The 13,660-nt window shown below is 39.0% G+C and overlaps 2 protein-coding genes and 1 gene segment (V, D, J or C); all 3 read right to left on the bottom strand.

Annotated features, from left to right (window-relative positions):
• LOC142160594 (uncharacterized) overlaps window positions 1-13,660 on the bottom strand; it is a 326,893-nt gene that overhangs the window by 58,278 nt on the left and 254,955 nt on the right. The gene's annotated exons all lie outside the window — the stretch shown is intronic.
• The window catches only part of LOC142160770 (M1-specific T cell receptor beta chain-like), a 298,946-nt gene that overhangs the window by 121,635 nt on the left and 163,651 nt on the right, over window positions 1-13,660 (bottom strand).
• Window positions 1,203-5,606, bottom strand: LOC142160776 (trypsin-like). Its single transcript, XM_075215760.1, has 5 exons — window positions 5,567-5,606; window positions 3,586-3,739; window positions 2,648-2,905; window positions 2,080-2,212; window positions 1,203-1,404 (listed from the first exon to the last, which is right to left on the bottom strand). Exons 1-5 carry the CDS (start codon window positions 5,604-5,606, stop codon window positions 1,255-1,257), a joined length of 735 nt encoding a protein of 244 aa, XP_075071861.1. The 3' UTR covers window positions 1,203-1,254.

Here is a 13,660-nt window from a genome sequence, read left to right as displayed (position 1 = left end):
TATATTATGTTGTATTTATGTATTTGTATGCCGACTGTCCAGGACTGTGTGTGTGATGCTAAATTCACTCCACAACATAGCAGGAAGGGATTGGCTAAGATCTCCAGAGAGACGGATATGTGGTGCCACTAACAGACAATATTAGAGTACACACCTAAATCCTGGGCAGTTGAAACATAGAAATTACTGACAACTGCCCGCAGTTATCCAGTGAACTCAACATAAAGGAACTATTTTCTAGGGATCCAACTGAGGGATACAAGAATCCATTCAGGATCCACTGTGGAAATGAGGTGATAAGAGCCTGATAAAAATGAACATTCTATATCCTAAGATGGTGCACTATACAACTATAAGGACATTGTCATTTCTTAATAAAGCTGTTAAATGAAATCACATTAGAGTGATAATTACACATTTTTTCAGTTGTATAAACTGTGTTAGATATCTTAGATAAAGATAGGATAATTGTGAACTCAGATAATTATGGGTTAGTATTGAATGAATCATCATATTTTGGTTTCTTACCTTAAATCTTAGAAAGTAGCAAATGTGTAACATTTATTGAGGTCAGTAAGTGCCCCCTGTCAGCAGTGCTGGAACTACCATTGATGCAACAGGTGGCCCATTGAGATAATGGGTCCCACTGCGGGGAACTAGCAAGTTGTGAGACCCCTCGCTAGTTCCGCCTCTGTCTTTGAGTATCCCTCTGCAATTTAGCAACTCCTTGAGTCCCTTCCTATCAAGCAGAGCCCATAATTGGCCATATCTACCACAATAAAACAACTATCCTTAAAAGGGTCTAGCTTAAATCAGGTCTTGCCTCTTTCTGAGTCAGGTTCTATGACACACTCTCTCTAAAGGCAAAGACAGAACCGACTGCAGACCATCATCTGACAAAAGAAATTGGGGATATCAAATGTATATTTCAAAACTGTGTCTAATGTATAGATCAGGCCTGGCCAACCTGTGTCTCACATGGTGTTGTGAATCTACAAGACCCAGTTTGATTTGCCCATAGATGGCCAACTAATAGCTGGCAAATTATGCTGGGACTTTTGGTCTTACCACATCAGGAGAGCCACAGGCCTGCTATAGATGATAAAGCATTGTGGAGCGAACACAAATATTATATAGTCACAATGAACTGACATATTTGGTTCCATTTGTTTTATTCAGCCATTATTGTTACCCAATAAAGGATTTCTACCAGTCAATCAGTAAATTCAGTTTCACAACTGGAAAATATTCATTTCAGTTATTGATAACTGTGCTTGATATCCAGGAGTTGTAGTTGCAGACTTTGGTGTAGACACCGGGGTAAAACCTCAGGGCACATCCATTGCCCCAGGACACAATACCCTGCAGCTGTGAATTACACACTACGGGTCCACCGGAGTCACCCTGAGGGGTGAAATTAAAAATGTTTCAACTGAAGAGAATGGTCAAAGGAAAATAGGAACATGCACAAAATCTTCAAGATAATTTAAATGTAGAGTCCATAATAAGTAAAACAAGACTAATCCCATCTTATAGGAAGTGCCTTGAAATTAGGTAACTATTGGAAATTTCCATTCTAGTAGTTTGCAGAGTTACATGACATTGAGATCACTGTCCAATTATTGTATATGGATGATTTACAGACAGAGTAGAGCTTATGGAAGTGAACTGTGCACCATAGCTGAGGATTAAATAAAGAGTATTTATTATCTTGTGACCGATCTCTGATTATTATTGTGATAAATGGTTTTTAGTTTTCAAGTTAATTGTGCAAAAGAACATTGTGTAACCATTTGCTGCAATAAACTGAATTGCATCTGTATCCTTGTAATCGGCAGAGCAATCAATATGGTTCCTTTGTCTTCTACTAACAATTGCAAATATATAGAAAACTAAGATACATTGTATAATTAATTAATTTGCATAAGTTTTGCTGAATGTTGATAGTAATCTCAAGCCAAAGTCAACATTGCTTTAATGAAAAGTTGAGATAATCACTCTCAAACTCTTGCAGCGATATATTACAGAAGCTGTTTCCTGGCCAGACCACCTCAGTGCTAAGGTGACATAATACTTTACCTGGCAAGAATCCTTTCCACCTTCAAGGAAACCTGCACAAAACATGTTATTGGTTATCTGTCCTGGGTAGGCAGCTGTGCACTGAGCTGTTGTCAGGATGGGGGCGAACAGACACTGCAGGAGGTTAGGCATACTGGCTGCAAACAAAATACAATTAAATTAAACATACATTTATAATTATTATATAAAAGCACATTATATTTGTATTGAATGCGGAAGTTTCCACTATTTTTGAGAACAAGCATCACATTGGGATTCTACAACATGTTCTAGATATCAATACATATAGAGTTCTGATCTGAGTATAATCTATTTTGCTCGATTGTTTCACTGTGTTGGATACATCTCTAATGGCTATTGGCTGGATAATGACACCTTAATTTTAAGCAACCGTGAGTGATATGTAAAGAATCATGATGCACATATTTTTATTAACAATGTTTATTCCATTTGTTGGACTTGAGTCTTAATGTTACATTTTCATATTAGTGTATTTTTAGTTTCAAATGATAAATATTTAAATATATTTACATACACACATACATACATACATGCCACCCCTATCAACTTACTGCCGCTGCTGAGTGTGTTTCCCCAGCCGGAGATCAGACAGCCGGTGCCTGTGGCTGCACAGCTCGTGGGTAGAGCTACGACCTTGACGTACGAGTTGATAGTGGCAGAGGAGGCCAGCTTGATCATCATGATGTCATTGTCAATGGTTCTGGAGTTGTAGCTGGGATGACTGATGACTTTGGCAGAGTTGATGAACTGCTCGCTGCCTTCAGTTGTAGCGATGTTATGTTCTCCCAGTCTGACCTGAAGGCTCCTAACCAACAGCAACCATTGACATGTACATGAAGGAACAATAGGTTTACCACATATACATGCTTCTTATTTGAAATCAGAGGTGCAACCTAGTTTCACATTTGGCACTGTCAAGAGAACCCTAACATAAAAAATTAACAAATGGTTACCAATGTGTACAGTCAGACTAGGTTTAGATGTTTATAGAGAGAGAACTTATAGAACTTATGAGTGGACCTCGATGATTCAAAACATAATCTTGCAATCTCCAGAAATATTATGTTCAGGATACACAGGACTATAACCAGTTGCATAACTAGAGGTCCAACAACACCGATGCAAATTTTACAAATTATGATCCACATGTACACATGCTCACAACCCCTGTTTTTTATATAGTACCCAAGATAGTAACCATGGATGGACCATTGCTGTAAAGCCTCTATTTTATTACTTGTATAACTATTATGGTTTATTTTTTTCTCTCTAAGAAATAAGTGAGGTTTGCAGTTTAAAATAACATCTGGAAGGTAAATGTGTCTATTCTCATGGGACCATTTATACATTTGGTAGTTGAAGGTAACACATCAGCAATGTGTTATTTTAGGGTTTAGTAACAGTTAGAATATAAGTTTTAGAAATAAGCTGAAAACCCTGTCCCTCCAACAAGACCCCAACCGAAGAAGAAGCCAAACTACTTACGATTTGTAGCAGTGAGCAGCTGAGACCACCCATAAAGTGTTAATCAGGGACCCTCCACAGAAATGGTATCCTGAGTTCAGGGACACCTGGTAGGGAACACCGTTCTTGGAGCAAGTGTAGCCACCAACAATCTTATTGTCGTCATTATAAGCAACTGAGGACAAAGGACAGAAAAATCCAGCCTGACTCATAGACTACCCCATACTAACCGATTATAAATTATCATGAGAAATAGTATTTACAATGCTATGGGAGTTGATCTCTGGACACTGGGCTCCAGTTTGTCATTTCCTGGGACTACAAAAATAAACCACTCTCTCCAATGTAATAAATGCATAAATATTTAAGTTGCAAAGCAAAAAACAAAAAATACTAGCAGGCTAATTGGCTAATCATTACAATGGACACTAGTATGATTGTAAGTTTCAATAGGGCAGGGAGGGATGATGACATATTCTCTTTACAGCTCTAGTAATATGGTGGCACTATATTAATGAACAATAACAATAGATTGACCTTTTGATGAGTCAGACTTCTTTGTGGCTAAATAATATTCTTTCTGTAGAATATAAGCTCTCACAGGCAGGGTCCTCTCTACCCTATGGCTCATGTCTGTCTCTCTGCCACGTTTGCCCCTGTGATGTCTTATGCTGAATTCTCTGTGTGATGGTCATGCTGATTGTTTACTCATACACATGGAATTCCAAAGTCGTAACTTAAAATGTTAGCGCCGGGGCGAGAAGGAAAACTAGCGCCCCCTTGACCTCAATTTAAACCAAATTTACCTAAAATATTCATAAACAGCCCTTGTTATGGCCCTGTGTGATTCATACCCGTTCATGCGCTACCTGTTTTTTCTTGAGTATTACTCATACTTGGGTTTTGTACCACATATATGCTATTATGCTTAAATGTATTTGTGATTATACTTATGTATATTTATCTATATGTTATATTGTGTTCATGTATTTGTATGCCGACTGTCCAGCACTGTGTAATTTGTGGAGCCTTATGAACAAATGATGATGATTTAGTAAGCTGTGTGCAAACTAATAAATTAAAGTAATATGTAGATGGGTACCCCTTTAAATAAAATGTAAAGACTTTCTTGAAAATATGTATTATATGCAGCATTAAGGAATATGTAATCGTTCATTCACCCATGGGTGCTTACAGTCTACATTCCTTAACACACACAAACACACACACTATGGTCAATTTGCTCAGGACAATCAATCTACAAGTGTGTTTTTAAAGTGTGGGAGGAAACTGCAGCACCCGGAGGAAACCCACGAAAACACGGAAAGAACATACAAACTCCACACAGATAAAGCCCTGGTTGTACTCGAACTCATGACCCCAGCGCTGTGAGCCAGTAATGCTAAGCGCTGTGCAGCCCTGTAAGTATTTATTGAATAAACCAACACCAACCGTCCTTGCCATAGCAATTAATGTGTTCTAATGAGCCCATACCCAAACTTTTTTATCATCTTACTGAGTTTCCAGTTCTCACCACCACAGGTCCCGAAATGTCACAGAATTTAGAATGCCCTTTTTTTTTTCCTAATGCAACAGGGACTAAAAAAACATCCATAAAAATAAATGAAGAAATACACTGATAAAAAGGGAGATTCCAGTAAGTGCAGAGGATAAAGGATGCATTTAAAAAAAAGTTAAAATCTAAAGAGCTTACAATTTAGACATATAGATGTCGGCAATGCACTGTCAGAAAACAAGTGGTTGTTTTTTACTATAAAGAATAATGACAATTGTAGATCTTGTGAGCTTAAAAAAAAGTGTTCACAGTCTTATAGCAAGGCACACAGTATTTTTAAAAGAGATATTAGACATACTGAAATGCTGATTAGAAAGCTTGTAATCAATTAGCAGCGACCAAGCCCTATGTCAGCTTAGAAGCCTATGATACTTTTCTGATCAAGCACTTAATACAGACTAGCTAGCAGAGGTAATATGCACTCACCAGCTGCACCCAGCAACACGCAGATCAGAAACAGTTTCATGCTAAGTATGGATCCAGGAACTAGTAGAAGAAATGTCAACTACTTATATTTTGCACCAGAAATTATCTCTTGCTTCACCCAAAATATCCATGTATTTACAACATATGGTATTTCAGCATAAACAGCATGCTGGTTAATGTGTAATTGAATTATTAGAGAAAGACATTATTATCAGTGATGATTTCAGCCAGCGCTAAAATGAGCGAGACCCAGAAGATTGAGTATTGGATACATACATTGAATGTTCTATTTGTATCTTGAATGTGAAAGAGCCAGTGTTTAATATACAGGATGTATAGTAAACAGTTCTGTAAAAACTTCCTTACTTGTGTCAGGTCTCAACACACTCTCTCTCCTTATAAGGGCGTCACTTGTATGTCATCAATCGGACACGCCCATGAGGAGTTACGCCTTGCTTGGTTCCTCCCTAACCATTTGTTGCTTCCTTCCATAGTACAGGAAGGGCATGGCCACATGGGTGTTGGACCTACATGCACAGTTACAGATGATAAAGATTTTATTGTAGTGAAGGTTGTATACATTTTTCAAAATATGCCAATGTTAACGAATACAAGCAAAAATGTTGTCATGACGAGAAATCATATTCCTTTATTTAAAGATTCCTTTATTTAATGAGAGCTTTTTTTCCTTGTCATATTCTATCTATGATATAAGACCTTGCATGGTGTGTTTCTATAGCAGTGATTTGCCTTCTATGATAGAACTGTAAAAAGTGGATTCTGTATACTGTATTTAAATAACAAATTTATTTTTACAAAAAAATTGAAAATTCATTAGACTTTGTTCATAGATAAATGTTTAGCTAGAAGCATAATCATTTATTTATTTAGTACCACAGGGCTGTGCAGAGAATATTTGTCACTCACATCAGCCCCGGCCCCATTGGAGCTTACAGTCTAAATTTCCTAACAGTCTAGGGTTAATTTTCTCAGCGGCCTATTAACTTACCAGTATGTTTTTGGATTGTGGGAAGAAACTGGAGCACCTGACGGAAACCCACACATACATGGGGAGAACATACAAACTTCACACAGATAAGGTCCTGGTTAAGAATCGAACTCATGACCCCAGCGATATGAGGCAGAAATTCTAATCAATTAGCCACCGTGCTGCCCCATCATCATCATCACCATTTATTTATATAGCGCCACTGATTCCGCAGCGCTGTACAGAGAACTCATTCACATCAGTCACACAGACAGACAGACAGACAGACAGAGAGGCTAAAGCCAAATTTGACAGCAGCCAATTAACCTACTAGCATGTTTTTGGAATGTGGGAGGAAACCGGAGCACCTGGAGGAAACCCACGCAAACATGGGGAGAACATACAAACTTACTAAACTTAACTGAAACTCAAATTTGTACTAAAATGTAATATTAAAATGAAACTTAAATTTCTTAACTCCGCACTTGGTTCACTAAATTTAAAAACTACATCTACTTTTCTAGCTGCAGATAACCATTACTTTAGCAGAAAGATGAAAGCAAATTTAACTTTTCATTATATTGCGAGCTGCCACCAGTTGGCAGTGTTGGTTTATAACATTGCAAACCCGACAAACTCTACAGAAACTGTTTTTGCTAAAGTGGAACTAAGACTTAAAAAAAAAAAAATTTGACAAATGCTAAAGGAGAGTGAGCTTTCTTGTGTCGTTCCTTGAATGTCAGAACAACTCTGGTTAATTAGAGAATGAATCAAGCTGCTGAGTGCAATCTATAAATGTCTGTTGCACACATTTTTAAATAATTTCCAGGTGCACTTTGCTATTTCTTTCTCTGCATACCTTAAAACACTACAGTCATCATCATCATCATCACCATTTATTTATAAAGCGCCACTAATTTCGCATCGCTGTACAGAGAACTCACTCACATCAGTCCCTGCCCCATTGGGGTTTACAGTCTAAATTCCCTAACACACACAGACAAACTAGGGTCAATTTGTTAGAAGCCAATTAACCAACCAGTATGTTTTTGGAGTGTGGAAGGAAACCGGAGCACCTGGAGGAAACCCACGCAAACACGGGGAGAACATACAAACTCCCCACAGATAAGGCCATGGTTGTGAATTGAACTCATGACCCCATTGCTGTGAGGCAGAAGTGCTAACCACTGGGCCACCGTGCTGCCCATGCCGTGTTCATTAAATTTTATTGGTTTTTTTTGTATTTTCAAACTTTGTTCATCAATATGAGCTGATAAAGTCTAAACACAGTAAGATAGGATGCTATGAATTTTCATCTTTTGTGCAGAAATTAGGAATTTTAGCCTTAACATAACAATAACAATGTATTCTTTGGTTTTCTGCTTTTTCAGTTGCAGCTTAGAGAAAAAACAAAGAGAGATTTCCCTGGGTTTAGTTTAACACATGAATCCAATCTATGAGTGTAGCTGACATGACGAGGTCTATTCATTCTGCTGTGCGGCGCAGTCTGCTCACGGTAGGACAAGGACAACTTAAAGCTTAATTCTAGTTATGAAACCTGAAAAATATTTCATGAAACAGTTTCGTTAATTTACCTTAACTCACTGTAAATGTCATGAACATTCTTTTAAGGATCAGTGCAAGGAAAATATAAGCACCTTTGGTACAGGTTTCAAAATATATAAACTGACTTAAAGTGATCAGCATTGTGCATTTCATCGGCAGAAGCAAAATATCCAAATATTACACTGCATATTATTTTATTTTTATAATCCTACCTGACACAAAACAGTCATTTCTATGAGATAAAACATCAGACATGTAAATGCTTAAATCAACAGCGTTTTAGATTGGTCTAGAAACTGCTTCAGCTGCAAGATGAGATCATAAAAAGCCTGAACACCCTCACTGAGAGCTATTATAATATTTTTCAATATATATCTGATGAATAACAATCCCAAAGTGGGGTTTCCTTTCTGGGAGGTGTAGTATTGTGGAATGCAGAACATGGGATATGTAGGATTCTGGGTACTAAATACCTTGTGCTCTATCACTACCACATTAAAGGGTTGGTACTCTTTAACTATTACCATCATCCCAACATGTTTAAGGCCTACAAATAAAATCCGAAATTCTGAAAAACCGATGTGAAAATAAACAGACTTACCTTCAACCCGACGCTGGACATCTCCGATGGGAGCACCATGCTGACAGCAAGTGATTCCGAATGAGCAAGTGTTCGGCAGTGCAGGCTGACGTCATTGCAATGTGTGTCAATAGAAATTTAAAGTGGCATTTCAGTGAGTAATATATGGTGCCAGGGAGTGGTGGTGAGTGAGGGAAATTTCAGAACACGAGGGATGGTACCAAGAATTGGTGGTGGTTGAGGTGTATTTCAATGAGTGAGATATCATGCTAGGGTGTGGTGATGAGTGAGGGGTATTTCAGTGGGTGAGGGATGGAATCTGAAAGTAGTGAGTGAGGGGTATTTCAGTACATAAGGGATGTTACCAAGAATTGGTGGGGAGTTAGGGGTATTCCAATGTGATATCATGCCTGAGAATAGTGGTGAGTGAGGGGTATTTAAGGGGGTGAGCGATGGTACCAGGGAGTGGTGGTGAGTTAGGGACATTTCAATTGGTGTTGACTGGTGTCTGTGAGTAGAAGCGAGTATGGAGAACTTTATAGCACAATTAATTTTCCAGCTGCTGATATCTTCTGTAATCATTGCATTAACTCCATAGGCACCAGAGGCATTTTTTTCCTTTCAGTTGTGTTACAACTCAGGAGGTACCTGTGTCAATCCCGATTTGCACTAACAGACCAGAGGCGCTGAATCTAACAGCTTCCAGGTATTCACCAAGAACCGCCAAAAGGCAGGATGGGCATTGCTGCCAGTAACCCACAGGTCGCGGCCCTCTGGACGACTTCAGGTTGTAAAACAAGGCCCAAGGAGGAAGCCAAAGAATAGTTAGATAGGTTAGAATCTGATACATGGGAAATCAGGCAGCGGATGGTCAAACAGGCTAGTATCTGATACACAGGAAATCAGGCAATGGATGGTCAGACAAGCTAGGATCTGGTACATGGGAAATCAGGCAACGGACAAGCAAAGTTCAGTACACAGGAGGATGCAACAACACGTAGTCAGACAGGCAGAAATGGTACACGAGAGATATCATTACAGCATGTGCCATTTAAACAAAATCCCAAAACATATATCTGTATGGGGTTTAAATGCCTTTAGAAATGCTGGTACTCCAAATCTGTCACAGGCACTTCTAGGTACATGCAAATAGGTCCTGATAAGGCAATGCACCTCCAGACAGTCCATATTTCCAAAGAGCTCTTACGAGCTGGTTTATTTCACACAACAAGTGGATTTACAGAGTGTACAACACTTCCGGGAGCCCCATAGGAAAACCCAGGGGGGGTTCCTAGTGCCTGGAAGTTCCCCCCTACCCAGCCTGGGACACTATATGCTTGTGGTGGCTAGACCCTGGCGCCGGGACCAGCCACTTTGCAGCTTGTGTGCAGATCATTTCTGTCCGCACTGTTCACAGCCATCTCTCCCCTGCTGTGTGTCTCTGCTCCTCTCTCCCACTGCCTGCATGTCTCGTGTGTGTGGCACAAAAGACACAGCACTAGTGAAGAGGGTGTGTATGTGTGGGGGGGGGTTCTCATGTGCTTTTAATGTAAGTGGGAGGATTTAATGTATAGCTACAATAGTTTCTTTGTAAACATAGGTTTGGAGGGGCTTTTAATATAAGTGTTGGGGAGGGGGGGGAAGGGATTTTAATGTAAGTGTAGGGGGAAATTATATGTGATGTGGTTGGGGTGTGAAATATTAATTTCATAGTAGGTTGAGAGTGGGAGCTTTCAATTTATAGGTGGGGTGATGTTTGGGGATATATAATTTAATATTGGGGTTATGGCGGACCTATTAAGGGTGGGATGATGGGACTATTCATTTAATGGTGGGGTGGTTTGGGTGCTATTAATTGAATATGTGGCTGAGTTTATTTCTTAAAAGTGAATGCTAATTATTTCATGTTTGGGAAGAAATAGGTTTATTTATTAAATGTAAATACTATTCATTTAATGTTGGGGTTGTTTGGTGTAAAGGGATCTTTTTATTAAAGGTGAATAACATTAACTGACTGTCTGGGTTGGTTGCTGGGAGGCCTAATTATTAAACATGGGTGCTTTTGATTTAATATTGGGCTGCTTTGGGTTAGGGAGCCATACAGTGTTCACTAATTGCTAGGCTTTCTATATCTCATATATTTGTCCTTTTTCCAAACGGGCCCAAAATTCCAGGATCCAGACAAGCAACAACTGAACTTAGGACACGTACACCAGCAACAAGTATTGACAGCAGCAAGAACAGGTAGGAGAGAGCAGGACAGTCTGCCAACTGTTCTGACACACTCAGTCATGACTTTGTCCTGACTATAGAGACAGTTGGGAGGTATGTCCCGCTTTACATGGCTTTGCACAAAATGGAAGAGCTGCTTGCACCTAACAGTTGTGTAAACAGCATTGCTCGTGTTTTTGATGGGGATAGGAAAAGTTGGAGAGGAGGCAATCACTATATAAAATTATAACCACGCATGCTGGAATGGAAACACCTTTCTACAAATCCTGCGTTTGCCCCTGAGCTCATCCACCCTCTTTCAGGTGCCAGCAGTCATGTAATCCATAAACTTCATACCACAGATTCACCTTACATGCACAAACCTCCTCAACAGACATAATACTATCTCTTACCAACTAATAAATGAAAACACTGACAACTTCTGCTTTGGCTAAATAGGTCACAGTTTATTAATATGCATAAACCTGGTGGCAGCAAGAGCACCTGCCTTCGGCTAACTACTAAAGGCTAAACCAAACAGCGTGCAACCAATAGGCCTACCACTGGTACCGGGACCTAGTCCCTTACGATTGCCCGGTGCTAAATCTGGCATAATAGTGACCACATTACTTCTGGGCTAACGGATGAATTGCCGTACAACGCATAACACTGGGTCACCGTACAATGTAACCACGAACCAGGGTGCTTCGAAGTATGTGGTGGCATTAGCCAATCAACAATAACACCGTACGCCCTAGTAGCCAACTGCAATAGCTCTCCCGCCTGACCGTACTCACTCTGCAACTATGAAAAACTTGTAACCATATCCATAAAACAAAGGGAGGGTGGGAGGGGATTTCTGCGATGGAAGAGGCCCCAGCATCCTTTGCGTGAGAATATATGGGCACACAATCCCAGACACTCCCACAGAATTCTATTGGCTGGAGATATCTAACAACTAAACCCTTAATTGGTAAGTGCTTAGCTATTGAACATGTGGATAAGTTTAAGGTTGTTTGGCTTGATGGGCCTCACTTCACAAACTGTGTTGCCTAATCTGTTTGCTCTTGTTTGATGTGACCAAACTTAGTAAGAATTTACTTTCAGTTGGTATTTAATAGTTTAACGAGTCAGACTGAGAGATCATCAAAATAATGTAATGCTTAAACTTTGTCCTAAAGAAGAGTGTTTTGAAAAGTAGACTTAATAGAAATAAACCTGGTGGCACAATGAGGCCTGTAGTCACCAAAATGTAACCAGGAAACGAGGTGGTAAATGGACCTGTTGCTCCGAGGAGCAGATATCAGAAGAAATTTCATGACTGATTCTGATGTAGGGTAAGACTTTGGAAAATAAACAACTGATAGATTTATTTACAGATCCTTTTTATCTCCATGTATTCCCTCTACAATTGGTTACAATAAAATTATTACTAAATTGATTATCTGTGATGAGGCCAGAGACTGGGAACAGTTTATCAATCACATGAGCCTATTTTTGCTATGTAAATGTAGATAATGGAGGGCTGTACATTACATGACTTTTGAGCTGAATAACTTTATATACTTTATTACCTAACTTTATGATAAGCCTTCTTGGGAACATTTCCATTTGTTTAAATATTACAAATGTAACTCTGAAATTGTTGGAAGAGGAGGGCTAAGCAGGAAATTTAAAGTCCTGAGCTATATTAACAATGGTTGCTTCAATTTATGAAAACAAAATATTTTGTGAAATGTTTTATGTTTAGAAATGTTGCAGACTTCAAATGTTCACTCTACAGTTATGTGAAATACTTTATGGTTTCAGAAAAATAATAAAAAAAAACACCTTAAACTTTGTATAGCTTAAATTTATGGTGCAATGTAAAGACTAGTGCCTCAGTGTTAGACTAGGTACACACTGGAGCGTTTTCGTCCAATAATCGGGCAAATCAGCCGACATAAGACCGTTCGGTTGGAAGTTGGTTTAGTGTTTATAGTGACACGATGGTCAAAACTCATTCCAAAGTGTCGATTGTCGGCTCATTTGGTTGGTCGTACTGTTTAATATTTTCCGACCAATCACCGACCGGTCATGTAATGTGTATGCACTCATGCTCATGATCTCCAGAGAGTTGACAGAGTTGAGCTCTTTTCATCCAATGCTAGCAATGAATGTCCCGATGAATAAATTTAAAGGGTGCTGTAGTAAAAATAATTAATTTGTTCGTTCTGAGACAGAATGTTTCATTTCAGAGTCACGAAAGCTAACAAAATTCCTTGGGACATGTGTATAGCTATATCAAGGCGGTTTTAATCAGTGTGACAATGTGACAGTAGTGAATGAATGAATGTTGTACTGTCATTCTCTGGAGACTAGAGGACCAGATGAAGAGCACAGACCTGAAGGTAAATCGTGTCAGTGTGTATGGATGAATCGCCAGACTGATCGGACCTTCAGTCCTAGATACAATCGTTTCAGATAACAAGTCGGTCAGATAATTCTTCAGTGTGTACCTATCCTTATTTAGCTATGGCTTTAATTGACAGGATGCGATTGTTCTGCAACCTCAAAAGAGGGGACCACAAAACAGGTTCTAGGACTTAATATATATAATATATTCATTATCCGAGAAACCTACGTCCCAGATTATAGACCCCAAATACAATGTAGGGAATATGATAATATATTTTGGTGTATTTTAGTGGATGCACTAATTTTAAGGCAACAATTAACACAGTCATGGTTAGAAACAATGATAAAATTG

This window comes from Mixophyes fleayi, chromosome 6 (assembly GCF_038048845.1).
Source record: "Mixophyes fleayi isolate aMixFle1 chromosome 6, aMixFle1.hap1, whole genome shotgun sequence".
Lineage (NCBI taxonomy): Eukaryota > Metazoa > Chordata > Amphibia > Anura > Limnodynastidae > Mixophyes > Mixophyes fleayi.
This window is presented reverse-complemented; position numbering and strand designations above follow the sequence as displayed.